Source organism: Vigna umbellata, chromosome 1 (genome assembly GCF_029865625.1).
Source record: "Vigna umbellata cultivar VRB3 chromosome 1, Vumbellata_1.0, whole genome shotgun sequence".
NCBI lineage: Eukaryota > Viridiplantae > Streptophyta > Magnoliopsida > Fabales > Fabaceae > Vigna > Vigna umbellata.
In genome coordinates, this window is record NC_142165.1 from 16,052,834 (window position 1) to 16,078,193 (window position 25,360).

General features: G+C 33.0%; 4 protein-coding genes across 6 annotated transcripts; 1 reads left to right on the forward strand and 3 right to left on the reverse strand.

Annotated features, from left to right (window-relative positions):
• Positions 1-752: 752 nt before the first annotated feature.
• LOC124840732 (putative GTP-binding protein OBGC2) lies at positions 753-6,214 on the reverse strand. The gene is made up of 10 exons (XM_047316844.2): positions 6,056-6,214; positions 5,517-5,977; positions 3,916-4,007; positions 3,425-3,508; positions 2,971-3,048; positions 2,426-2,626; positions 2,233-2,340; positions 1,979-2,053; positions 1,652-1,794; positions 753-1,165 (listed from the first exon to the last, which is right to left on the reverse strand). Exons 1-10 carry the CDS (start codon positions 6,142-6,144, stop codon positions 1,075-1,077), a joined length of 1,422 nt encoding a protein of 473 aa, XP_047172800.1. The 5' UTR covers positions 6,145-6,214; the 3' UTR covers positions 753-1,074.
• Positions 6,215-6,605: 391 nt separating this feature from the next.
• LOC148204783 (G-type lectin S-receptor-like serine/threonine-protein kinase At4g27290) lies at positions 6,606-10,441 on the reverse strand. 2 transcript variants are annotated; one of them, XM_088097629.1, is made up of 7 exons: positions 9,046-10,441; positions 8,755-8,886; positions 8,413-8,564; positions 8,122-8,332; positions 7,783-8,020; positions 7,552-7,702; positions 6,606-7,196 (listed from the first exon to the last, which is right to left on the reverse strand). In XM_088097629.1, the coding sequence occupies exons 1-7, from the start codon at positions 10,325-10,327 to the stop codon at positions 6,882-6,884; spliced, it is 2,481 nt and encodes an 826-aa protein (XP_087953755.1). In that variant the 5' UTR covers positions 10,328-10,441; the 3' UTR covers positions 6,606-6,881. The 2 variants fall into 2 exon arrangements, with proteins under 2 accessions (XP_087953755.1, XP_087953753.1); XM_088097627.1 differs by having other exon boundaries at positions 8,755-8,898; positions 9,046-10,439.
• Positions 10,442-12,066: 1,625 nt separating this feature from the next.
• Positions 12,067-15,778, reverse strand: LOC148204784 (G-type lectin S-receptor-like serine/threonine-protein kinase SD1-1). Of its 2 annotated transcripts, XM_088097655.1 has the most exons (7): positions 14,497-14,636; positions 14,206-14,349; positions 13,880-14,017; positions 13,590-13,800; positions 13,254-13,491; positions 13,025-13,175; positions 12,067-12,758 (listed from the first exon to the last, which is right to left on the reverse strand). In XM_088097655.1, exons 4-7 carry the CDS (start codon positions 13,711-13,713, stop codon positions 12,447-12,449), a joined length of 825 nt encoding a protein of 274 aa, XP_087953781.1. In that variant the 5' UTR covers positions 13,714-13,800; positions 13,880-14,017; positions 14,206-14,349; positions 14,497-14,636; the 3' UTR covers positions 12,067-12,446. The 2 variants fall into 2 exon arrangements, 1 of the variants encoding a protein (XP_087953781.1); XR_015781749.1 differs by lacking the exons at positions 12,067-12,758; positions 13,025-13,175 and having other exon boundaries at positions 13,368-13,505; positions 14,497-15,778.
• An 8,200-nt stretch (positions 15,779-23,978) lies between these two features.
• On the forward strand, positions 23,979-25,182 carry LOC148204785 (thioredoxin H1-like). The gene is made up of 3 exons (XM_088097673.1): positions 23,979-24,147; positions 24,551-24,673; positions 24,778-25,182. The coding sequence occupies exons 1-3, from the start codon at positions 24,058-24,060 to the stop codon at positions 24,937-24,939; spliced, it is 375 nt and encodes a 124-aa protein (XP_087953799.1). The 5' UTR covers positions 23,979-24,057; the 3' UTR covers positions 24,940-25,182.
• The last annotated feature ends 178 nt before the right edge of the window (positions 25,183-25,360 follow it).

The window sequence follows — 25,360 nt, forward strand, 5'->3', positions numbered from 1 at the left end:
GATCACTCTTTAAATGCACTTATCAATACTGATAAATTAAGATAAAAAATAGTATAGAAAGGTTGTATTGTTTAAAGCTGAAAATATTCACTTCAAGAGTGCACTTTATTAGCATCTAAAGTAACATCTCTGGATTGAGAAACTGACACGAAATAAATTAGATATATTATATTACTTTTTACTTGTATTCCTCTGTGTACGACAGAGGTATCACAAGGACAATTTGCAAGTACACCTTCATTTTTTATTTATTTTTTTTGTCTAATTTGAAGTTTTCAAAACCATGATTCTTGGGCATCATGTTTATCTCTTAACTTTTGATTTGTTTGCTTTTCACATTGGGTATCATGTACAATATATATTTACATATATGTCGTATATGTGCTGTTTGTTATACTATATTCCAAGCTTTCAACACAAGGTGAGATTGTTGGTAAACATGATTTTGCTTATAGGTGTCTGTTTCATAGAAACACGTTATTTAGACACGCAGACACATGATTTATTTTGTTTGAACTAGCAATTTATATAGAAGATGCAAATAAGAACGCGTGCACAAATACTTCCATAGGAGATGACATAGTCTTTGATAAATATTTATTGTGCTATTTGTTGTCTTATGATGTATTTATTATGCAGCATGGGAATGACAGACATGATTCTTGTCGCAATACAGAATATAAATATTGCATAATTTTGTTTACATTTGTACTAAATATTATATAACTTTCATGAGGAATTGCCACTCTTCATGCTTAAAAAATATAAACTCCCGTTTTCAATTTGTCAATTCTGCTGCTTACAATTTTATAAACTTTCATGTCAATTCTGATGCTTACAACAAAATGAACTTTTTCATGTCAATCTTGATGCTTACAACAATATCAGACAGATTAACTTGAACTGTTATACTCAATGCTTTCATCATCTTACACGTATTCCTCTGTTGGGAACTGGTAATAATCTTCAAAACTTTGTTCTCTGATAAATTCAAATTAATACCAGAACTATAGCAAAAAGACTTGATGAACTGCAATTCAGTATTGCTTAACAAAAACATATAATAAGCTATTCTCAAGTAGAAATCAATGTTTCACTTGAACCCGAGCATTTCTTTAAAGCAAACCTTATCTCCTTTAACATCTCATTAATCTGGATGCCCTTTCTGCAAGCAACAACAAATTTTGACCAAAGTCAATGTATAGAATTATAATATGATAAAGAGACTGTTTAAACAATTACTAAACGAAGTGAAGAAAAACACTTTTAAAAAAATATAAAACAGGTAGTCAAGCAGAAAAAAACACTTTAGAAGCAAATATAAAATTACAAAATAAACTGTCAAGCACTTTTCGAAGGCTGATTCCTTTTGACCAAAGTCCACGTATTAGAACTCTAATATAATAAAGAGATTGTGTAATGTATCATTATTATGATAGAATAAAGACATTGTCTAAGCAATCACTATATGTGTGTGAAGAACAAGAACACTCTCAAAAAGAAAATATAAACATCAGCAGGAAAAACGCTTTCAAAAAGAAAATGTAAAAAATTCGACAGAAAAACACTTTCAAAAAGAAAATATTGAACAAATTGTCAAACAGAAAAATACTTTAAAACGAAAATATAAAACAAACTCTTGAGCACTTACAGAACACTGACTCCAACAACAGAGAGAGGTTTAGGATAGTCCTCAAGTTTTTTCTCCTTCGTGTCAGTTTCATCAGACAATTGAGCATCACGGTTGCCAATTCTCATGATTTCTTGAATCAACGATGGAAGTATGTCCTTTGCCTAAGATTATAATTAGATGAAAATGCTTGTTATGTGACAGAATTTTGCATATTTCATGAATATACATGACCGTCCCTAAACAATACAATAACGGACCAGATGATGCAGTGGCCATCCGTTTTCAAGAAAAAAAGGAAATTAAAAGATAACACTTAACCCACATATTGGCTTCGATACTACGTACCTCTGGTAGGTCAATCTTATTCAAAACTACAACATACGGTCTCTCAAGGTAAGCAGGATTATACATGCGCAACTCCTGCAACACAGACGAATTGCAACGGTAAGCATGAGCAGGATTTAAAAACAGAGAACTAAGGAAGCTCTTTACAACTAGAACAACTGGTCTGACCAAATGGTCTCAAGCTGTTTAATCAATAAAAAACGCTTAGCCTGAATGAATAAAAAAATATATCCAATTGTAGTGTAAATACATACTTCTCTGACCGTTCTGTAGTCATTTACAGGACTCTCAGTGGCAGCATCAACAACATGGACCAAAAGCCGGGTCCTTCTGAGGTGCCTCAAAAAATTACGACCAAGACCCTGAAAGTGAAAGACAAAACCGTCCTATTTAGCATCTCGATGGTTTAAAATGGGGACACTTGATAAGAATAAAAGTATTTTATACCTTTCCTAAGTGAGCGCCTTCAATAAGACCAGGCAAATCTGCCAACGTAGCTTCTGATGAATACATTCCTGCCCCCAAGCTGGGATCACCACCTAGGCGTCCAAGATTTGGCATTAATGTTGTAAAAGGGTAATCAGCAATATCAGGTTTAGCAAGTGTAATGGCTGCCAGAAGTGTTGATTTCCCAGCATTTGGAAGTCCCTAAAATAAGATTAACTTGATCATGAGAAGAAAGAGTGAAGAAAACACCTGGAGGACAAAAAGTAAGAACCAACCAATATACCGTTGACCTTTGTTCACCAAACAAAGAAATGATTTGATACAAAAGAAAAAAACACACTTCAGGTTTATTACACCTCTGCTTGTCATCTTTCACAAACTCCACGTCATGGTATTTTAGTTCCCAACAATGATACAATTATCTTCCTTGATACAGAGAAAAAAAAAACTAAAAATTCACCGATATCAAGCTTGCAGTTATAAAATAAAAGTAAGACAACATATTACTAAATAAACAGGGTATTATGCATAGATACGAAACTTACAATCAGACCAACGTCGGCTACAACTCTTAGGATCAACTCCAACTTAACTTCCTCTCCAGGTTGACCGTGAACTAAAATCTATAAAGAATTAAATAATGATGTTATATCTTACACTGAGATAGGAACACAAGTTGCTAATGCAGAAATTTCAAATACTACTAGTCTACTGTTTCCAGACTTGAGCAGATTAAATTGACAATTAAAATCATAATATTAGTAAACCCATGACAAAAATAGTGAAAAATAAGTATGCATCTTGGACAAAATAACTGGTCACTCATTATGTATTGCAAAATTCAAATAAACCTTGATTAACTGAGACACCCGTTAACCTTGTATAAGATTTTCAATTTGCACAGAGAAGATTGTAACCATAAGAGTTTACTAATGATATCTTTCTAAGGATGACACTGAGAAATATTCCATCGCACGCTTAAATATTGATAAACTTTACCTTGTCCGAGTCATCTCTCATCACATTAGTTGTCAGAGCCATCATCTTTTTTCTTTGACGCTGTGGCATTTCCAACAAGCTAATCTGGAGATGCCAAAAAAAAAATGAGATTCAGGTGTAAAGAACAAAAAAACTAGAGATTGGTATATGTCATGAATCAATGTATGAGAAGGGAAGCCCAGTGTTCATAGCTCCAACCTAATGAAGTCTGCGCTGGGTAGATGCATGCATCCTTACTCCTACAACCAAAGAGGCCAATTCCTAAATTTAAACCCATGACAACTTTAACGTCATAAGGCAACAATCCTACTGTTGTGCCAAAATGGTCTATATGCATATATGAATTCTGACTGTCTAATTATTCATTTTATCATCATTCTGAAAGATTACAACTTATCCACTAAACAATTTGTTAGTCTTTAATGAATTAAATTATTCATGACTCAATCACAACATTAACAGATTTGAATAGAATTTTGAATGTGTATTACCCCTCCCTGTCCTCCCCTAGCAACAAGAACTTCATCGCCAGGTTGTGCTAGATCAGCCAACACCTTCCCTCGTTTGCTTTTCACAACTGTACCTGTTACATTTATAAACACGGTCAGATTTAATTCTTGGCAGGTTGTTTTCACCAAACAAGAACCAAAATAAAAACAAGTTAACCTTTTCTGTAATTAAAATCAAAACATAGAAATTCAAAATGAACGCAAAAAAAGAATAAGTCAATTGTCACCTGGTTAATTGTTTGGTTTCAGAAAATGTTTCCTATGTTCATTAATGAAAGAAGTATCATTTTATATTCACTAAGTTTCTAATTTCAAAGGCTTTCTTTTATTTCACTATTCTATACAAAGAGAAAATCAAGTGATATTTTTGTAATTATTAATGAAAATACGAAATAATAAACAAAAATATTTTCTCAAACCAAACAAGAGACATTTGTTTTTCGGTTTTCTTTTCTTTCTTGGTTGAAACTTTTTCAGAACAAATTACACCATCCTCTTTTAAAAAAATACTTAATTTACATTTCTTCATCTAGTTTTAATTACACAACCTTCCTTTGCAAGATGAATATATGTTACAGTTTAGTCCATTTTAATGTAAACAAACATCACAAGAGTGGTCAACAACTACGAATAAGCCTCCTAAAGGCATTTTCACTTTCTCTACAACTTCCAATGTTGCCTAAAAGTAAAGGTGTATTTGGATTGGCATTGAGTCCTGTCCAACATCAATCTCTTGTGAGAGTGTGATGAGTGCATTTTGAAAATGATCTTTATAATTTTAGAGAAAAAAATACAAAGTTGTAATTTTTAGACTAGAATTTACTTTGATTGTAATTTGTAGACAAGAATTTACTTTGAATTGTATTTTGTTTAAATGTGTAATTGCAGGTTGGGTTAAGATTGAGTTTGAATTAAAAACTCAATCAAATAGAGTATGCAGATCTTGGTTAAGAGAGGGGAGAGAAGAGTTCAGGTCATTTACTATTTCATTTTTGGTTTATATCGCTTCCTTCTTTCAGGGTTTAAGGAAAAGAAGAGAATCATTTTATGATTATTATATATTGAAACTTATGAAAACTTCCAATGCCTTCTTATCCTCTGTCAGAGTGCCATCCCTGTTGAGAAGCATCTGCACGAGGGATCAAGGTAAAACAAGCATACATCGAGTTTCAACACAACATTGTTGATTTTAGAACTATTGGACAAGAGGATGAAACTTCAAAGACCCCCTTTAACCAGAATAAAAACTTCATTCAAAATTTTTATCATTTTCATTGGACCTGACTAAGAAAATAAAATCAGTTTCTTTACAAATTAAAATTAATTTATACATAAGTAAATTTCCAGAACGCCCATCGCATAAGTAATTTATACGAATTAAATTAATTTATACATAAGTAAATTAAAATAAACTTAGTTTCTTTACAAATTAAATTAATATTTAAACTCAAGTGCTTAGGATAATGTTTCAAAGTCACAAAGCCTAGTCATAGAGGTTCAAAAAATAGCTATCGATTAGGCCAATAATCAGTAACGCAGGGGGGAAAAAACTTCAGTAAAACACAAAAACAGAGCATACAAACCTACAGGAACAGGAATGCGCATCGTGGGAGCCACAAGTCCATCGCGCAACATCGACGTCAAAACGCCCATCGCACCAACGTTGCCACCGCGCTTGGCGTGATACCTGCTCTTGTTGTGAAACTCCAGCAACGTGTCTTTGGCCTCGTCGGCGTAGATCACCACGTCCCCTCCGTGCCCTCCGGTAGGTAGTATGAGCGACCCGTCAAAGTCCCTCTTCAACGAGCCTTTCCCTTTCTTCTTCGTTTTACCCTGCTCCTGCTCGTTCTTCTCTCTGTGATTCAGCACCGCGCCGTGGCCTCCGTCACCGGCGCGAACGGTGATGATTACGTGGTCGAAGAACTTGTGAGGCTCCTTCGTCAACGACGGCGGAGGAGACGCCCCGGCGCTGGTAACGCCGCACCGTACCGTTTTCCATTTGTGATTTTCGTGGTTTCGTGTGTTTTGGAGGAATCTGACGCTCCTATATATACATAGGGACAATTTCAGTTAAGAAAAACCGAATAAGGATAAATAATGAGTGAGTGAGTGAAAGCAGTACCTTGGTGGAATGAAGAGAGTGGAGAAGAAACGAGTTTCGCGCAATTGAATGTTCGGAGACGAAGAAGGTGGCGAAATCAGAGACACCATTATCCGAATTTCGTTAGAAAGGAAAATGAGCTTATGTTCACTGTGAGTGAGCCAAGAAGGAATATCTTGAAAAGAAAAAATATCAAATTATATCTAAAACTTTTACATCTAACAAAAGAGCTACATTATACATATAATTAATTTCTACAAATTATTACAATAAGTAGATATAATTATTAGTTCTTTTTGCTAATATTTAGTTCAATCTTTTGTACGAATTTATTTTTACTAAATTTATTTTTACTATTATTACTTAGAGTGCACCTGTGCTCTGTTTATTTCAACTATTTATAGCTTTGTATCTCTTCTTGTTGTAAAACCTTGTTCCATTCAATCAATAAATACGTATATTATTTCTATAGCCAAACTCTTTCAACAAAATAATTAATTTAATACTTCGAACAATATGTTAAACATTTTAAAATTTAAAAAACAACACTATTTGTATGACAAACTGAAAATAACAGTTAATGCCGTCAATCTTTCCCCTGTACATTATTCATTACATCCCATAATAATAAACATGGACAAAAAAAACCATTGTATAAATTGTTACATGTATCACTTCATATGTTTGCCATTAAAGAATACAGTAGAAGGTCCCTAACTACAAGTGATTTGGTTCATGGAACAGAAGAACATCTTCTCAATAAACGAACATACTTACTTACACAAGCATTTGTGCTAATAAGTTATTGAAGAAATCATAATCCTTGAATAATGAACAGAATAGTTCTCTATCGTGGCTGTAACAAGGACACTGTAACTTCATTTTGTGTTCTATCTCCACAACTTCTCGAAGAAGATTCTGCCTGAATGGGAAACTGAGTAGTTGTGCCTGTGTAGAACCCAGGTGGACTTGGCTCAGGCAATACCTTTTCACCATTCAACATCAAAACCACAGAGGACATGTTTGGTCTGTTTTGTGGTGTTTGTTGTACACATAATAGACCCACATGAATGCATCTAAGTATTTCAAATGGTGTGGTTGGATAATCTAATACCTCATCTATTAGCTCCAGTGGCTTGTCTTCAGTCCACAATCTCCATGCCTGAAATGGAATGAAAACCAACGAGTCAAAGTCAATGCCTATCCATTTTTTTCATGTTTTCATTGCGAGCATAAGATCAAGAGTTTTGAAAACATAACACAATGTATGAATTTTCAAACAGAAGAACTTGGTATAAGGTTGACAGAATATTTTAAACTGAGTTTCATGTCAAAGGAGTGGCATTGAATTTGAGTGAGTTTACTTTACACAGTTTGACTTTTTTTTGTATATTTAATCAAAATTTCTGACCTGTTTATTGCTACGTATTCAGATTACAGCATCTAGATTATTTATCAGGATACAACAGATAGTTTTGGGTGATTGAAACAAGGAAATAAATAGCCTTTAAGCTTACATGACTAAGAAGATTAAGCTGATGCTTAGAGTCATGAAAACTACGATTCTTTCTCCCACTGATTATCTCCATTACCATCACACCAAAGCTAAATACATCAGATTTGATTGAGAAATGTCCATGGAGAGCATATTCAGGAGGCATATAACCACTGGGACACAAGCATGAAAGAAAATTTTGATGTCAAACTGGGTTGTAACATGGTAAAAATACATGACTTTTACTACTTACTATGTTCCCATCACTCTATTTGTATTGGCCTCAGCTTGATCTGCTCCAAATGTTCTAGCCAAACCAAAATCCGATATCTTTGGATTCATATCGTTGTCTAGAAGAATATTGCTGGCTTTGAGATCTCTGTGGATGATTCTCAATCTAGAGTCTTGGTGAAGATAGAGTAGCCCTCGTGCTATACCGTCAATAATTTGAAGGCGCTTTGTCAAACCCAGTTGTTTACTTTGCGTTGAATCTAACAAAATTTCACTTTTTAAATCAGTGTAAGAAGAACTACACAATAGCAAGACAGAGCAAAATGAAGAGCCATAGTTTTCAAGGTGTGAGATTTCAGACCAAAAATGAAGTAATCCAAGCTTCTGTTGGGCATGTATTCATAGATCAAAAGCCTTTCTTCTTGGTGAATAGAACAACCGTGAAGTTTTACAAGATTGCGATGTTGAAGTTTTGCCATTAACATGAATTCATTCTTGAACTGCTCCGCTCCTTGTTCAGAAGTTTTTGCAAGCCTCTTCACTGCAATATCTTGCCCATCTTTCAGTATACCCTGAGAGTAATTTTGAAACTTTGGTGAAGAGAAATTATTTATGCCATTAACAAGGCTTCTTTGATGTGAAATTTAACTACCTTGTACACTGGCCCGAAGCCACCTTCTCCTAATATGTTACTGGGTGAAAAGTTATTGGTAGCAGCAGAGATGGTTGAAAAATCAAATATTTTTGATAGCTCCACATCTTCCTTCTCCCTTTTGAACTTCCAATGAAATATTTTTAGCACCTCTGAAAACAATGGTAGGAAATACCAATATGGCATGGTTCACAGCTTAATTTAGCAAACAAAATAAAGGATAATAAGAAGAACATGAATCAGACTTTAGAATTGAACACTTCTCTTCATTCTAATAATTTTATTGCATTCTGATATTTGATTGTATCATAAAGAGTCAAATTTAGTTTTCCATAAACTCACCACTCTTCGCCAGCTTCTTCCTCTTCATATATGTGAATGTGGCCAATCCAAGCACCACGACCAAGAAAACAATACCTACTATTATCCCTGTGATATTCTTGCTATTGAAGCTCTGATTACTCCCTCCATGATCTGAGGAATAAACTGTATAAAGATTTCAGTTTAAGAGAAACATAAAAGGAAAGCAAAAAAAGCGACATGTTTAGATTTCACTTCAATTAGGAACGTATATTACTTTCTGCAATATTTTGACCGAAACTCAAAAGATGATAATATAAGAAATGAAAATACCTAACTCTGAAGCTTCAAGTCTCATGTAAATATCTTGTCCTTGGTCTGTGTGTCTGCTCAAATCAGTAATGTCACCAAACCAAAGCAAGCACCCTCTCCCACTGGCATTTATATTTGCAAATGCTGTGCAAGAACAGTCTTTCAAACACAAATCCTCACACTTCTCGAGGCTCAAACTGTCGTTATACCAAGAAGAAGAAGTGTCTGGAAACTTCATTCCAGTGTACTTCCGAAACCTATCACCATCACAACTCAAATTTACTCTTCTGACACACCCACCAGACCAATCCAGTGAACTCCATCTCTCATAGAACTTTGGTACAAAGCCTTCTAAACATGTACATATTTTTGGAGAGTTAGTAACATTACACAGTGAATTCACATCACAAAAGGAATAATAGTCACACTGATCCATGGGACGAGTGGATAAAATCTCCCAACCCCGGCTGCCACCCGACCATAACAAACGTTGCACAAGACCAGCTGGGTTGATCACTAACCTTGTAATAGTTTCAGCCTCTAAGGTCTTATATTGGTAAATGACTTCCTTGCCGTTACTCTCAAGCGAAAACTTTACGAGTCTAAGCGTTCTTCTCCATGAAACTCCACTGAAAACATTGCCGTTCCATGGCCCTCCTCTACTGAACAAAAGTTCTCCCTTTGTAGTAACCAGTTGAGGATAGCCATGAGCATCTATGTGATATGAAAACTCACCAGAGCCAGGATCTTCTGCGTTTCTCCAAGATGTGAGAAACCTAAAAGGACCAGTCACAAAGTTTGTACGAAGTTTCATTCCTGCAAGGAAAGTGTCACCAGGGTAATCAAAACTTTCCCACAAAAGGTCTTTTGTGCTGTCTCCATCTTGCACAACAAGATTTCCCGAGTCTAGAAGCTGCATAACTGGTTTCTTAGCGGTTCTTGATGAATTGGAGGTCCACACAACACTTCCTGAGGCATCAAGAATAACAGGAACTCCTTGTTCTGTTAGTGTGAAAAAGGCTGTTGAGTTTTTCACTGGGGCATCTCTGTTGGCCACCCACACAATAGTCTTTGGTGATATGTTCTTGTACCATATACAAAAGTATTGATCTTGTGAATTTCCAAACTGAAAGAATCCAGCTTCAAAAGTTCCAGCAGAAGAAACCATGGTCGTGTTGCCTTGGATTGATTCATTTGGAGTGAGAGTAAGGGTGCCTTGTATAGATAATAGGAACGTGGAGAAGATGCAGAAAAATAAAACGCGTAACATTGTTAACTTGTTGTGTTTATGATGGTTTTCCATGGTTACAAACCTCCATAGTTCATTTAACTAAAATCACTGGAAGAAAATGGTTGTCCAAGTCCCTAAGACGTGCCTTTTGTGTTGAAAAGTCTTCAGAATAACATTGAAGCTGCATTTTTAGACCAATATCACATAACAAATTAAGAAATTGTCTATTGTTGAATTTTTTACACACCATTTCAATTGAAAGAAAAATAGTTTTACTCTGTACAAAAATCTTACAATGGTTTTAATTTCTGAGGGAAAAGCGATAAATGCACACAAAACACTTGCATAATATAGTCGTGTGAAATATCCAACACGTGAGGATTCACTTTCGGATAAGAAAGTCTCAGTGCAAGTTGAGACATGAATGAAAAGGGGGACCAAACAATGCAGTTAACAATAGGACCCTCTGCTTTATGATATTTTTAACAACTACTGAACAGGTTCATTTGATGTCCAACTAATAGAGTTGACTTTCATATTCCATTCAAAGATGAAACACTAGAAATTAAATGAAATTAGATGTAAACATGTTGCGGTTGAAAATAATTCAAGTTAATTCTCATATTTTGTAAAAATTAATGTTTGTATTTTACAAAAGAAAAATTCATAAATCCTTTGCATGTTTTCTGCACCTGATCATACTGCTAACAGCATTCGGAACTTGTGGCACAAAAGGCTTGGCCATCCTTCTGATAAAAGATTAGGAGTTTTAAAACATAAACATGATTGTATTGCTTTAAGCAAAAGAAGCTACCTTTCTCGAACAGTGATTCTCATGGTAATAAAACTTTTGATCTGATACATATTGATATTTGGGGAACATCCCCTTCTCCCTCTTTGCATGGTCATAGGTATTTTTTGACTATTGCAGATGATTGTAACAGGTTTACATGGGTTTATCTCATTACAAATAAGTCTAAAACTAGAGATCACATTATACATTTTTGTTTCGTATGTTGAAACTCAATTTGAAGACAAAATAAAGGTGATTAGGAGCGATAATGGATATGAGTTTAACATGGTTAGTTTCTTTAATTCTAAGGGCCTAATTCATCACACTACATGTGTTGAAACTCTAGAGCAGAATGGAATAGCAGAAAGGAAACATCAGCACGTTTTGAATGTTACTAGATCTTTGATTTTTCAATCCAAACTCTCAAACCAGTTTTGGTCATATGCCTTATTACATGCTGTCTTGTACTACTGTTGTTAATGCACCTAATGAATCTTATATTGATGATGCCAATGCTTCTGCTAATGATAATGATGTACTCAGTGATAATGCTAAAAGGAAATCTTTTAGAATTAGAAATCTGCCTCTATATCTCCAAGATCATCACGTTAATACTGCTGAAACTCACAGAAACGTAAGATATCACAACGAAAATACACTCCTGATTACTGACGGCTTGGCAGGGCTGTTCTCTAAGCTCAATACCAAGCTTGGCAGTCAAAATATTTACGGACCGCTTGAGGGCGGTCTTAGAATATACATTCATACGTGACTGCATAAGTTTGAATGCACGTGTGCTCTCTTTATTTCAACTATTTATAGCTTTGAATCTCTTTTTGTTAAGCAAGCCTTTTTCATTCCTTTGTAAAACCTTGTTCCATTCAATCAATAAATACGTATATTATTTCTATAGCCAAACTCTTTGAATAAAATAATTAATTTAATACTTAGAACAATATGTTAAATATTTTAAAATTTTAAAAACAACACTATTTGTACAACAAACTGAAAATTACAGTTAATGCTGTCAATCTTTCCTCTGTAGATTATTTATTACATCCCATAATAATAAACATGGGCAAAAAAAACCATTGTATAAATTGTTACATGTATCATTTCATATATTTGCCATTAAAAAATAAAGTAGAATGTCCCTAACTACAAGTGATTTACTCACAGATTTGCTTTTGGTACCGTTCTAAAAAGTCTCTTACTAAGGAATGTATCTTATATGTATATAAATCCATGTGTATTTCATATTTTATGTGATGTGGAACTTTGTTTGTACCCAACAAAAATAACATCTTTTCAATAAATGAACAAACTTACACACAAGCACTTGTGCTAATAAGTTGTTGGAGATATCTTAATCCTTGAATAATGAACAGAAAAAGTTCTCTATCGTGGCTGTAACAAGGACATTGTAACTTCGTTTTGTGATCTATCTCCACAACTTCTCGAAGAAGATTCTGCCTGAATGGGAAACTGAGTTGTTCCTGTGTAGAACCCAGGTGGACTTGGCTCAGGCAATACCTTTTCACCATTCAACATCAAAACCACAGAGGACATGTTTGGTCTGTTTTGTGGTGTTTGTTGCACACATAATAGACCCACATGAATGCATCTAAGTACTTCAAGTGGTGTGGTTGGATAATCTAATACCTCATCTATTAGCTCCACTGGCTTTTCTTCAATCCACAATCTCCATGCCTGAAATGGAATGAAAACCAACAAGTCAAAGTCAATGCCTATTCAATTTTTTCAGGTTTTCATTGCGAGCACAAGATCAAGAGTATTGAAAACAGTTTGCGTGAGTTTACTTTCAATAGTTTAACTTTTTTCTTGTATATTTATATTCTAAATTTCATACCTGTCTATTGCTACCTATTCAGATTACAGCATCTATCTTATTTATTAGCACACAACAGATAGTTTTGGATGATTGAAACAAGGAAATAAATAACCTTTAAGCTTACATGACTAAGAAGATTAAGCTGATGCTCAGAGTCATGAAAATTGCGATTCTTTTTCCCACTAATTATCTCCATTACCATCACACCAAAGCTAAATACATCAGATTTGATTGAGAAATGTCCATGGAGAGCATATTCAGGAGGCATATAACCACTGTAACACAAGCATGAAAGAATTTTGATGTCAAACTGGGTTGTAACATAGTAAAAATACATGACTTTTACTACTTACTATGTTCCCATCACTCTATTTGTATTTGCCTCAGCTTGATCTCCACCAAATGTTCTAGCCAAACCAAAATCTGATATCTTTGGATTCATGTCGTTGTCTAGAAGAACATTGCTGGCTTTGAGATCTCTGTGGATGATTCTCAATCTAGAGTCTTGGTGAAGATAGAGTAGCCCTCGTGCTATACCATCAATAATTTGAAGGCGCTTTGTCAAATCCACTTGTTTACTTTGCGTTGAATCTAACAAAATTTCACTTTTTAAATCAGTGTAAGAACTACACAATAGCAAGAGAGAGCAAAATGAAGAGCCATAATTTTCATGGTGTGAGATTTCAAACCAAAAATGAAGTAATCCAAGCTTCTGTTGGGCATGTATTCATAGATCAAAAGCCTTTCTTCTTGGTGAATAGAGCAACCATGAAGTTTTACAAGATTGCGATGTTGAAGTTTTGCCATTAACATGACTTCATTCTTGAATTGCTCTGCTCCTTGTTCAGAAGTTTTTGCAAGCCTCTTCACTGCAATCTCTTGCCCATCTTGCAGTATACCCTGAGAGTAATTTTGAAACTTTGGTGAAGAGAAATTATTTATGCCATAACAAGGCTTGTTTGATGTGAAATTTAACCACCTTGTACACTGGCCCGAAGCCACCTTCTCCTAATATGTTACTGGGTGAAAAGTGTTGGTAACTCCAAATCAAATATTGTTGATAACTCCAAATCTTCCCTCTCCCTTTTGTACTTCCAAAACAATATTTTTAGCACCTCTGAAAACAATGGTAGGAAATACCAATATGGCATGGTTCACAGCTTAATTTAGCAAACAAAATAAAGGATAATAAGAACATGAATCAGACTTTAGAATTGAACACTTCTCCTCATTCTAATAATTATATTGAATTCTGATATTTGATTGTATCATAAAGAGTCAAATTTTACTTTTCCATAAACTCACCTCTCTTCGAGAGCTTCTTCCTCTTCATATATGTGAATGTAGCCAATCCAAGTACCACGACCAAGAATACAATGCTTACTATTATCCCTGCAATATTCTTGCTATTGAGGCTCTGATTACTCCCTCCATGATCTGAGGAATAAACTGCATGAAGATTGCAGTTTAAGAGAAACAGAAAAGGAAAGCAAAAACAGGAACATGTTTGAATTTCACTTCAATTAGGAACATAAATTTCTTTCTGCAATATTTTGACCGAAACTCAAAAGATGATAATATAAGAAATGAAAATACCTAACTCTGAAGCTTCAAGTCTCATGTAAATATCTTGTCCTTGGTCTGTGTGTGTACTCAAGTCAGTAATGTCACCAAACCAAAGCAAGCACCCTCCCCCACTGGGATCTATATTTGCGTATGCTGTGCAAGAACAGTTTTTCAAACACAAATCCTCACACTTCTCGAGGCTCAAACTGTCGTTATACCAAGAAGAAGAAGTGTCTGGCAACTTCATTCCGGTGTACTTCCTAAACCTATCACCATGACAACTCAAATTTACTCTTCTGACACACCCACCAGACCAATCCTGTGAACTCCACTTTTCATAGAACTTTGGTACAAAACCATCTAAACATGTACATATTTTTGGAGAGTTAGTAACATTACAAAGTGAATTCACATCACAAAAGGAATAATATTCACATTGATCCATGGGACGAGTGGATAAAATCTCCCAACTCCGGCTGCCACCCGACCATAACAAACGTTGTACATAACCAGATGGGGTGATCACTAACCTAGTAATAGTTTCAGCCTCTAAGGTCCTGTATTGGTAAATGATTTCCTTGTCGTTAATCTCAAGCGAAAAATTTACGAGTCTGAGCATTCTTCTCCATGAAACTCCAGTGAAAGCATAGCCGGTCCATGACCCTCCTCTACTGATCAAAAGTTCTCCGCTTGTAGTAACCAGTTGAGGATAGCCATGAGCATCTATGTGATACGAAAACTCACCAAAGCCAGGATCTTCTGTGTTTCTCCAAGATGTGAGAAACCTAAAAGGACCAGTCACAAAGTTTGTACGAAGTTTCATTCCTGCAAGGAAAGTGTCACCAGGGTAATCAAAACTTTCCCACAAAAGGTCTTTTGTGCTGTCTCCATCTTGCACAACAAGATTTCCCGAGTCTAGAAGCTGCATGACTGGTTTCTTAGCAGTTCTTGATGAATTGGAGGACCACACAACACTCCCTGAGGCATCAAGAATAACAGGAACTCCTTGTTCTGTTAATGTGAAAAAGGCTGTTGAGTTTTTCACTGGGGCATCTCTGTTGGCCACCCACACAGTAGTCTTTGGTGATATGTTCTTGTACCATATACAAAAGTATTGATCTTGTGAATTTTCAAACTGAAAGAATCCAGCTTCAAAAGTTCCAGCAGAAGAAACCATGGTCGTATTGCCTTGGATTGATTCATTTGGAGTAAGAGTAAGGGTGCCTTGTATAGATAATAAGAACCTGGAGATGATGCAGAAAAAGAAAACGCGTACCATTGTTAACTATTGGTGTTTATGGTGGTTTTCCATGGTTACAAACCTCCATAGTTCATATAATTAAAAACACTGGAAGAAAATGGTTGTCCAAGTCTCTAAGACGTGCCTGATGTCTTGAAAAGTCTTCAGGATAACATTCAGGCTGCATTTTTAGACCAACATCACTATAACAAATTAAAAAATTGTCTAATATTGAATTTTTTACACACCACTGCATGTGAAAGAAAAATTGTTTTACTCTGTGACGCTAGAAATCAAATGAAATTAGATGTAAACATGCTGTGGTTGACAATAATTAAGTTTTAATTTAATTATTATATTTAGTAAAAACTAATATTTGTATTTGTTCACTATAGGAATATTAAGTCCAATAAAGTCATTAATACTCCTTCAGTTCAACCTAAGTTTATTTGAATCACATTTATATGATATAACTAAATTTTAATAATTTAATATATTAATTGTTATTTATCATTTAATATTTATTATATCGATGATTTAATATATTAGTCATTATTTATCATAATATTTATATTATTATTATTATTATTTTAGTAGATATTATTTTAATAAGAGCATAAGTTGAGAACTCATACTAATTTTATAAATATAATTAATATTTTCTATAATTTTCATTTCATAATGAGTCTCATTCTTAGTTCTAGATGTTTACTGGTAGACTTTTTGTTAGAATTTCACAATCTGTCGCAAAGTTCACTTTAATAAAAACAATACCTAAGAAAAAAATTCATAAATTCCATTTCTCAAAATTTTAATTAAAAGTAATCACTTATTTCTGAGATATTCAATAGATGTAGCTTAAAATATGATAACCCAATTTTCCTAAGAATAAACTTAGATAATATCTTTTAACATGAAAACATTGACATAGATGCGATGGAAAATCTCATCATTAACACATTTTATAATTATTAGCCTTCATTTACATAGAAAAGGGTTGGTTTTAAGATTTGAAAAAATTTTAAATTGATTAATTTTTCTGACCAGTTATCTTATGGCTTGATATGCAACTTAGAATAGCTATATTTCAGTTGAAAATGTTGTCTAAATGGGTTGCTTTGATTGACAATGGCACCCTTACTTTTCTTTGAAAGGAAAACTCTTATGTCTAAATGATGACATGGTATGTATGTAGTCATATTAAATTATAAAAATATATTCTTTGATACACCTAAATTTTATACATTTATTTGACATTTTCATTATTTATTTTTTATTCTTTTTTAAAAAAATACAAAAATTTACACTTTTATGATCATTTTATCTTTATATTATGTGTCAAGAATGTAAAAGTATGTCATAGTACTATTAAACTAAATTATAATGGGACATTTTTGGGCAAAAGCATCACAATATTTTTTTCAAAATTATCAAAATAGATAGTTTTAAAAAAATACAAAAGTGAACAAGGGTATAGTTAAGGTTGTATAATTTTATTGTGAAGTTCTCTACATTTTAAACTAAAATTGTATCGATGACTTCTTTAAAATATTTTTAAATAAAAGTATATTACTTTGACAAAATTTCTTCGTAAGAAAGTCATACCAGCTTAACATATGACTAGCTCATTTTTATAATTTTTTTTAAAGTAGGTGCATAAATATTTACGTGTAAGCAAACTGTGATTCGTTGTTAATTAGTGATTTATCATTATGATTATTATTAGGGGTGGGCAAATAGAACTGAACTGTACAAAAATCTGTACTGAACTAAAAACTAATTTGTATAAACTGAACTGAGCTACTGAACTGTTTTTTGTTTTATCAAACTAGACTGAACTAAACTATACTAAATTGTACTAAACTACAATATAAACTAAACTGAACTACTAACTATACTAATTTTAAACTGAATTATGCTAATTTTAAACTGAATTGTACTAGTTTTTAAACTGAATTGTACTAGTTTTTAAACTGAATAGTATAACAATACATGTTCTTTTTAATTGAAATTTATTTTAATATTTATTTTATTTTATTCATAAGTGTCTTACGAGTTAACTTTTTAATTATTTGATATTATTATTTTCTATTTTATTTATGTTTCTTTTATTATTATATGTGTATGGAAATTATTTTATTATTATTTTTTTTTTTTTTTATTTTTTTTTTTTTATTTATATTTATTTTGTCATGAATATTATTTTATTTTTATATTTATTTTTTATTTTTTTATTTATATTTTTTTGTTTTATATGTGTATATAATTTATTTTATCTTTTTATCTACTTATTTTATTTTAAAATAATTTTTTATTTATCTTTATTTTGTTCCCTCGTAAAATTGTTTTATTAGTCAATTATTTATTATTTATATTTTATTATGTAAAAATTAAACAAATATTTATTAGTTATTATAATATAATAAAAGATGATGCTAGAAAAATTACTCTTGATAAACGTTTGTTAATTTTTTTGTCATTTGATATTTCTATAATATTAATTATTTTTGCTACATTACTATTTTTTTATAATATTTCATTATATATTCATTTAATAAAATTTAACGTTAAAAAATATATTTTATTTTTAGTATGTAAAATACTATCATTTAAAAATAATAATATTGATATTTATTTTAAAGTAAGTTGATTTTTAAAATAAATAGTTATTTTAGTGTGTGTGCTTACACACATTTTAATATCATTAAAAGTTTTTTTAACATATTTTTACATATTTAATAATATGTTAAAGAATATAATATATTTAAAGTATTATTTTTTTATATAGTCTTTTTTTTATGATTTATATTACTTAATCATTTAATAAAATTAAATTTAAAAAAATATATTTTACTTTTATTACTTAAAATAATATTATTTAAAAAGTAATATATGTTTATTGATGAAAAATATAAAAATTTGTGATAAAAAAATTGTCTTAAAAAATTCATTATTAATTTTTTATTTGAACGGTTTCTTTTATTAATATTTTATTATTAAATAACATTTTCTTAGATACAGTTTTCACAGTTAACTGAACCGAAACTGTTATAAGTTCAGTTTTTAAAAACTAAACCATAAAATAGTATACTGATATACATTCTTACTTGTACTTGGATCTCCCATAAATGTTTAAATGATATACATTAGGGTAAGTATGAAAATGATAGTTTAGCACATACCTTTTTTTACTTTTTATTCTTTTTTAAAAAATATATATAATTTTATTTTTTTATAACTGTTTAAATCTTATGTGGCAAATGTGAAATAAATTTTATATATATATAGCCATCTTGTTACTGTGTGGACTACCGTGCTGCATAATTAAAAAATCTGCAGAAATCGTTGTCTTCTGAACATGATCATGCCGGTTTTTCACACCAGATTACTACATAACTTCAAAATCACGTAAAATCTCTGTAACATAACATACTCAAACTAGATTGAAATCGAGATAGTCGTTGGAACTATTTCTTCTGTTTTTGTTAATATTTACAAATTCAGATCCAAAAAGTTCAAATAGCACACTTCAAGTTATTCCAAGCAAACATGCTATGAGTAATGGCACATTGATCTATGACATAGCCGTGGAATATTAGGAGCTGAAAAACTATATTTAGTATCATTAAGCAGTAATTATGAACAAATATAAAGCATGAAACGTGAAGCATCAAAATTTATAAGGTGTAGTGTATCGATGATGATGATGATGGTGATGAATCAAGAAGAAGGAAAAGCATCTTTGACAGCAGAAGCAGCAGTAAGGTAGTTAAGCGTGTTCTTGAGGGTCTCCTTCTCCCTCTTCAACCTCTTCGCCGTGTCCTCCAGTTCCAACAGCGCCTGCTGCTCCCTGGGCGCACCCTCGAACGTGCTTCCCACGAAGAACGAAAACGGCGTCGGAAACAGGTTCCGTCTCAAATCCCCCATCTCCTTCTCACCTTTCCCTCCCAACCGGTTCGAGATCCGTATTACGTCCTTCATATACTCCTCCACCTCCTGAGCCAGCGCCTCCGCGTCGTCTCCGCCGTCGTTCTCCGACGGACGGTCCTCCAGCCACGTCACGCGTCCCACCAGGTAGGGTTTGCTGCGGACCACGTCGTTCACGCGGAACCTCTCCTGCCCTTTGCACACCAGAAAGAAGCGGTCGTCCACGAGGCGCTCGTGCTTCACCACCTCCCCCACGCAGCCCACTTCCGAGGTGCCGGAAACGGCGTCGTGGTAGACCACGCCGAAGCGGAGGTCGGTGTGGAGGAGCGTGTGCATCATGATGCGGTAGCGGAACTCGAAGATCTGTAGAGGGAGGATCGCGCCCGGGAAGAGGACCAGAGGCAGAGGGAAGAGAGGCAGTTCCACGGCGTCGTCTTGCGGCTTTTCGGAGGCGGAGCAGCGGAGAGGGTGGAGAGTCCGGCGACGGCGGAAGAGAGAGGAGGGTAAGAATATATTAGCGGCGGTAGTAGTGTGAGAGAGAGAAGTGCATGGTGGGAGGTGTGGCATTGGGAATGATGCCATTTTTGTGTTTGTTTTAGAAGAAGAAAGACAGGGATTGCATGATTTAGGGGATGTTTGTGTGGTTTTTTTGTGGCATTTTTGTTGGAGTTGAGAGAGTGAAAGAGCATCCTTTGGCAATCTTTGTTATTAATGTTTGATGTTTGGATTGGATAGAGAGAGTGTGTGGAATTTTGGTGGAAGAAGGGTTCTCTCAGTGGATATAGTGTGTAAGTGGTATAGAATATTCCACGTGTGACTCCTCACCTTCCGAAAAATATCTTACATTACATAATAATAATAATAATAATAATAATTCAAAAATAAAATATAATAGCTATATATGATGAGAAGAACTTAACACGGGTGATGTTCAAATATTACTATATAAAATATCAAAAAGACATAAAAGTAGTATTATTGGATGATACAAAACAACTTAACATGTTTGTCAAACACATATAAATCATAAATAGTTTTTAAATTTAAATGTTCACAGGTAATGAACTTATTCTTACGATGAGACTCTAAAATAAAAGAATTGAAATGGTCAAAGAACTTATTTTTATGATGAGATTTTAAAATAAAAAAATTGAAATGGTTAAATTTAAACGCTGGCAATGAACTTATCATGAAGAGATTCTTAAATAAAAAAATTGGAATGGTTAAGACGATTGTGTCGGACACCATAAGCTAGACCAATAAAATGAGTGGGATTAGTGATGGAATAAAAGTCTCCAACATTATGACATCTCAGAAAAGGAACCTATCTTGAAATCAGCAATAGAGAAGCCAAAAGGATAAAAAGATACTGAAATAATATGATCACTAGTGAGTTATCGCACAAAAATTAAATTTTTTATAATATATTATGTGTGCAAGACGTTCTTAGGGTTGAGAAGTTTATTGTGAACTTGGTAAGAGGATTGAGTGACCGAAACCTTGAATTGGAATACTTTGACCACTACTAACAATAAATGTCTGATTTAAATGGCTCAAATTAGAATAAAATGAGAGGTTAACTTGTGATACTACTCAATGTAACGAGGCTCTAGTGTCATGTATAAGAACTCTCTAACCTAGAATGTCAGCTTGCTTTGAAGGTCCGCTTCGGATCAAAGCCTCACGAATTTGCCCAAAATGGAGGTATCTTATGTGTATATAAACTCATGTCCATCTCTTATTTTATCCGATGTGGGACTTTGTTACACACATACACATAGATCTCCACACTGGTAAGATATTGTTCGCTTTGGGTCAAGCCCTCACAGATTTGTTTTTGGTACCACTCCAAAAGGCCTCTTACCAATGGAGGTATCTTATGTGTATATAAACTCATGTCCATCTCTTATTTTATTCGATGTGGGACTTTGTTTGTACCCAACAAGACATTCCTCGACTTATCATGAAGTTATTTGAGACACTAACATTATGCAGAAACATTAGAAAAGTCATTCATACAAATGGAAGCGAAATCATGCTCGAAAGCAACGATAAAGGAATTATGGTTTCCCTAAACAATTGTAATTAAATAGTTACAGGTATCCATAGTTTTGGAACCTCTCTCCATGATAGTAGCAAGGAAATCAAAAGAGATAGTGGAGTAGACCCACTAAAGTGCAGTAGAATCAATAGTGGTCCACTGTTCGTGATCAGGATCGGTTGGAGCCAGACATTCCTTCCTAGGTTGAGGGATTATATGGTGAAAAACTCTGGTAGCTTGAGCATGAGTTTCAAAAATTTCAGTCCAAATAGCATAATGATCCTTCTCCATTTCTAGCTTAAGGGGAATGCTATTTTTTAAATTAAAGACAGTGAGTGTTGGGTGAAATTTAGGTTTACTCAAGGAGGATTGTAACGAAGTGACTGGTGAGGAGTCAAGTGCAAAGTTGGTTGAAAACATGGCGTCAAAGATGGGGCACACAACACGACACAAAGACAAGACAACATTCAAGTTGTCATGTGGCGATGCATGGTCGTGGGGACCAAAGGACGGTGTGCAACTGAGAGAAGAAAGGGAGTAAGGACACAAGAACAGGTTGTTGGTGGAGATGAAAGATATGACAACAATAGGAAACAATGGCGGTGGAGACATGAGATGGTGTGTAAAAGAGAAGGGACATATGACCGACAAACACAAGATGTGGGCACAACGAAGGTTCCAAGGGCTTGGCTTACTCCGTTTTGTATGTTGTTGGCGACTAGGACAAACAATAGTGAAACTCAATTATTGTAAGAGAAGGTCATGCTTAAAAAAGAAGAGGAAAACTATGTAAGGAGATAAGGCATGATAAAAAAGACTAGTAATACCACTTAAAAGAGAAATATAATTTAAATATGTGAATTATCAATCATTAGAGATAAATATATACATAATATGTAATTATGCACAATATAATTACAGGAGATTTGATAACCTTATTATAAAAATTTAATTAGCTCAATTACATAATATTAATTGCTAATAGACTTAATTTCATAAAAATAATTTAGATTCTATCACGATTATTAACTAGCTTTACTCTCTAGACACAATCACAAACAATTAAATGTCATCAATACAAAACATAAACTTCACTTACATAGATAAATGCTCCTAAATTCTAAAGATGCACCACACATTTTTGAACACAAAATTCTAATCAACAATGAAAACACATTCTAACATTTCTAACTCTAAAAACATATTAAGTCCTTAAATACTATATGCAAGCTAAAAACAGTCCTATGCAATAAATTTCTTAGAAAACTAGAAAAAAAAATTGATTTATTTTGTTCAAAATTATAATCGGATAGGATTATAAGCTTTAACGCCAAAAATTATATAAGGTACTGTGATATTTAAACAGAGACACAGTATAGTCAAATATTTATTAAAAAAACAGATAAAATATTTAAGAAAAAAGTTATAAAAGGATTATAATTCTTGTAAAATAAAAGTTGATTAATAAAATTTATATTTATAATATTACTTTTAATAATTAATCAGGTATTATTTTTTAAAACTATCATTACTCTTGGCTAGTTTTTAATTTTTACATTTGAAGACATATGTTTATTATTAATTTAACGTAGAATAGTGTATTAATCATCTTTTTTAAATAACCAAATTAGAAATTTGAAACATAATTAAGAAAATCATAGTAATAATAAATAAAAATATTAATCCAAAATTTATTTAACACTTTTATGGCTATAATACTCTGACCACACAACTCTTTCTCTCTCCATTTATTACTTTTGTCAGCTTATTATAGAAGCTATTGTCTGTATTCTCCATTTACTTAACGTCCACAACCACTCTTTCTTTTTCTTTTTAATTATGTATTTGTTTTAGTAGAAAGATTACATATTTTTTAATTGTGTATAAAACAAGTTTTTTTAACAATTATTTTATCTACATATTTAACGTTAAAAATCAATTAAATTGCAATAACTCTAATCAGTTAATTAGATGTTTAATATTTTTATATATTAATTGAAAAACATAAATAATGTATTATATTTAATAAAATATATAGTATATATATTTTATTCTCTGCATTTATTAGTTTCCTTTATATTTTCTCATATTGTAATAAATGTTTCTTTCATATGTTTTCAATGAAATTATAACTCCATGTAAAAACAAAATAATTTAAAATTAATCTTACATTAAACATAATATTTTATAATAATTTAAGAACATAAAATATGTTTAATTTTTTAAAAGAATTACAAGATTACAATTAAATACAGAAAATAACTTAGGAGGAGTACTATATAAAATTCCTCTATGTCTTTCAGCTACCTCACATTCTAAAAATCTTTCTCTCTCTTTGATTCTGTAAACTAAGGTGAAGAAGGCAAGAACTAACATTTCAGACATGGCTGAAGAGGAGGGACAAGTCATTGCTGTTAAGACCGTTGACTCGTGGAAAGACCGTTTCCAGAAGGGAAAGGACTCCAAAAAACTTGTTAGTAGCCAAACAAACCTTAATTTCTCCATCACCTTTACTTTGTTTTCTCTGAGATCTCTTCAGTTTAAGGTTATTTACTTGTTTTCATTGATTATGAAAGTACCACTCTGTTTTTTTATCTGTTTCTGGCTTAATACGTCTGCTGAAAACATTAAAAGTGTATTCTTTTTTTCGCTTTCTCTATTTCATGGATAAGAAATTGAAAACCAGTTAAAAATCCAGGATGGTGTTTTTATATTTAAAGAAAAACGAGCAAATAAAAAACACAAGGAACCTTTTTTTTATTCATGTGCTTTATAAGGGTTTATAGCATGTTGCTTTCTTTATATAAAAAGAAAAAAGGATCTCTATGTTATGTATGATGTTATCTTTTCACTACAACGTCCTCATAAATTACTAGGTTGTGGTGGATTTTACTGCTTCCTGGTGTGGTCCATGCCGTTTTATGGCCCCAATTCTTGAAGAGCTTGCTAAGAAGATGCCTCATGTAATCTTCCTCAAGGTGGATGTGGATGAACTGAGTGTAAGCACATGAATCTATTTTGTCACATCATTTTATTTTCAAGCTTAAAAGATCACATGGACTATTAGTATACTATGGATTGTTCATTGCATTGATGTTTTCAGAGTGTTTCTGAGGAATGGTCCATTGAGGCTATGCCAACCTTCTTGTTCTTGAAAGAAGGTGAGCTGGTGGACAAGGTTGTGGGTGCTAACAAGGATCAGCTGCACGCAACCATAGAGAAGCATGCTGCTTCTCCTGTTGTTACTTCTACTGTTGTTGCTTGAAGTGAAGTACCATCAGCATCACATGAGGAAGATCAACAACAACAATAAAACATTTTAATATGTTCTTTTCAGTGTGCATGTTTTCTCTATCTATGGCTATGCAGTTTGCAGAACATGAGTCACAGAATAAAAGAAATTGTTGTTGCCTTCTATTTACATGAAAATAAATGGAAATTGAAGTACTAACTTTGTGAGCATAGCATTTATGAGAATGTTTAGCCTCGTGCCTGTGTTTTTCTATCATTACCGTGGACTTATCTTTTTCTATATATGATTTGTTTGACGGAGTAAACAAAGTACTATAAGGGTATTTTTAGTACTATATATAGTCAAGGTGTTTTGACAAACTATAACAATAAAGTGCTGCTTCAAGAACTGTACTTAGAATCAGTTAGTGATGCACTTCAAATGAAGTTCTTAG

Coding starts and splice junctions, on each gene's coding strand:
- LOC124840732 (XM_047316844.2), bottom strand. CDS start 6,144: ATGGTGTCTCTGATTTCGCCACCTTCTTCGTCTCCGAACATTCAATTG. Junction 3,509..3,915: donor CTAGGGGAGGACAGGGAGGG/GTAATACACATT, acceptor TGGCATCTCCAG/ATTAGCTTGTTGGAAATGCC. Junction 2,054..2,232: donor ACTACAGAACGGTCAGAGAA/GTATGTATTTAC, acceptor TCTGTGTTGCAG/GAGTTGCGCATGTATAATCC.
- LOC148204783 (XM_088097627.1), bottom strand. CDS start 10,327: ATGGAAAACCATCATAAACACAACAAGTTAACAATGTTACGCGTTTTA. Junction 8,021..8,121: donor CTTGGATTACTTCATTTTTG/GTCTGAAATCTC, acceptor AAATTTTGTTAG/ATTCAACGCAAAGTAAACAA. Junction 7,197..7,551: donor AGCTTAATCTTCTTAGTCAT/GTAAGCTTAAAG, acceptor ATTCCATTTCAG/GCATGGAGATTGTGGACTGA.
- LOC148204785 (XM_088097673.1), top strand. CDS start 24,058: ATGGCTGAAGAGGAGGGACAAGTCATTGCTGTTAAGACCGTTGACTCG. Junction 24,148..24,550: donor GAAAGGACTCCAAAAAACTT/GTTAGTAGCCAA, acceptor ATAAATTACTAG/GTTGTGGTGGATTTTACTGC. Junction 24,674..24,777: donor TGGATGTGGATGAACTGAGT/GTAAGCACATGA, acceptor TGATGTTTTCAG/AGTGTTTCTGAGGAATGGTC.
- LOC148204784 (XM_088097655.1), bottom strand. CDS start 13,713: ATGTTAATGGCAAAACTTCAACATCGCAATCTTGTAAAACTTCATGGT. Junction 13,176..13,253: donor AATAGAGTGATGGGAACATA/GTAAGTAGTAAA, acceptor CTTGTGTTACAG/TGGTTATATGCCTCCTGAAT. Junction 12,759..13,024: donor AGCTTAATCTTCTTAGTCAT/GTAAGCTTAAAG, acceptor ATTCCATTTCAG/GCATGGAGATTGTGGATTGA.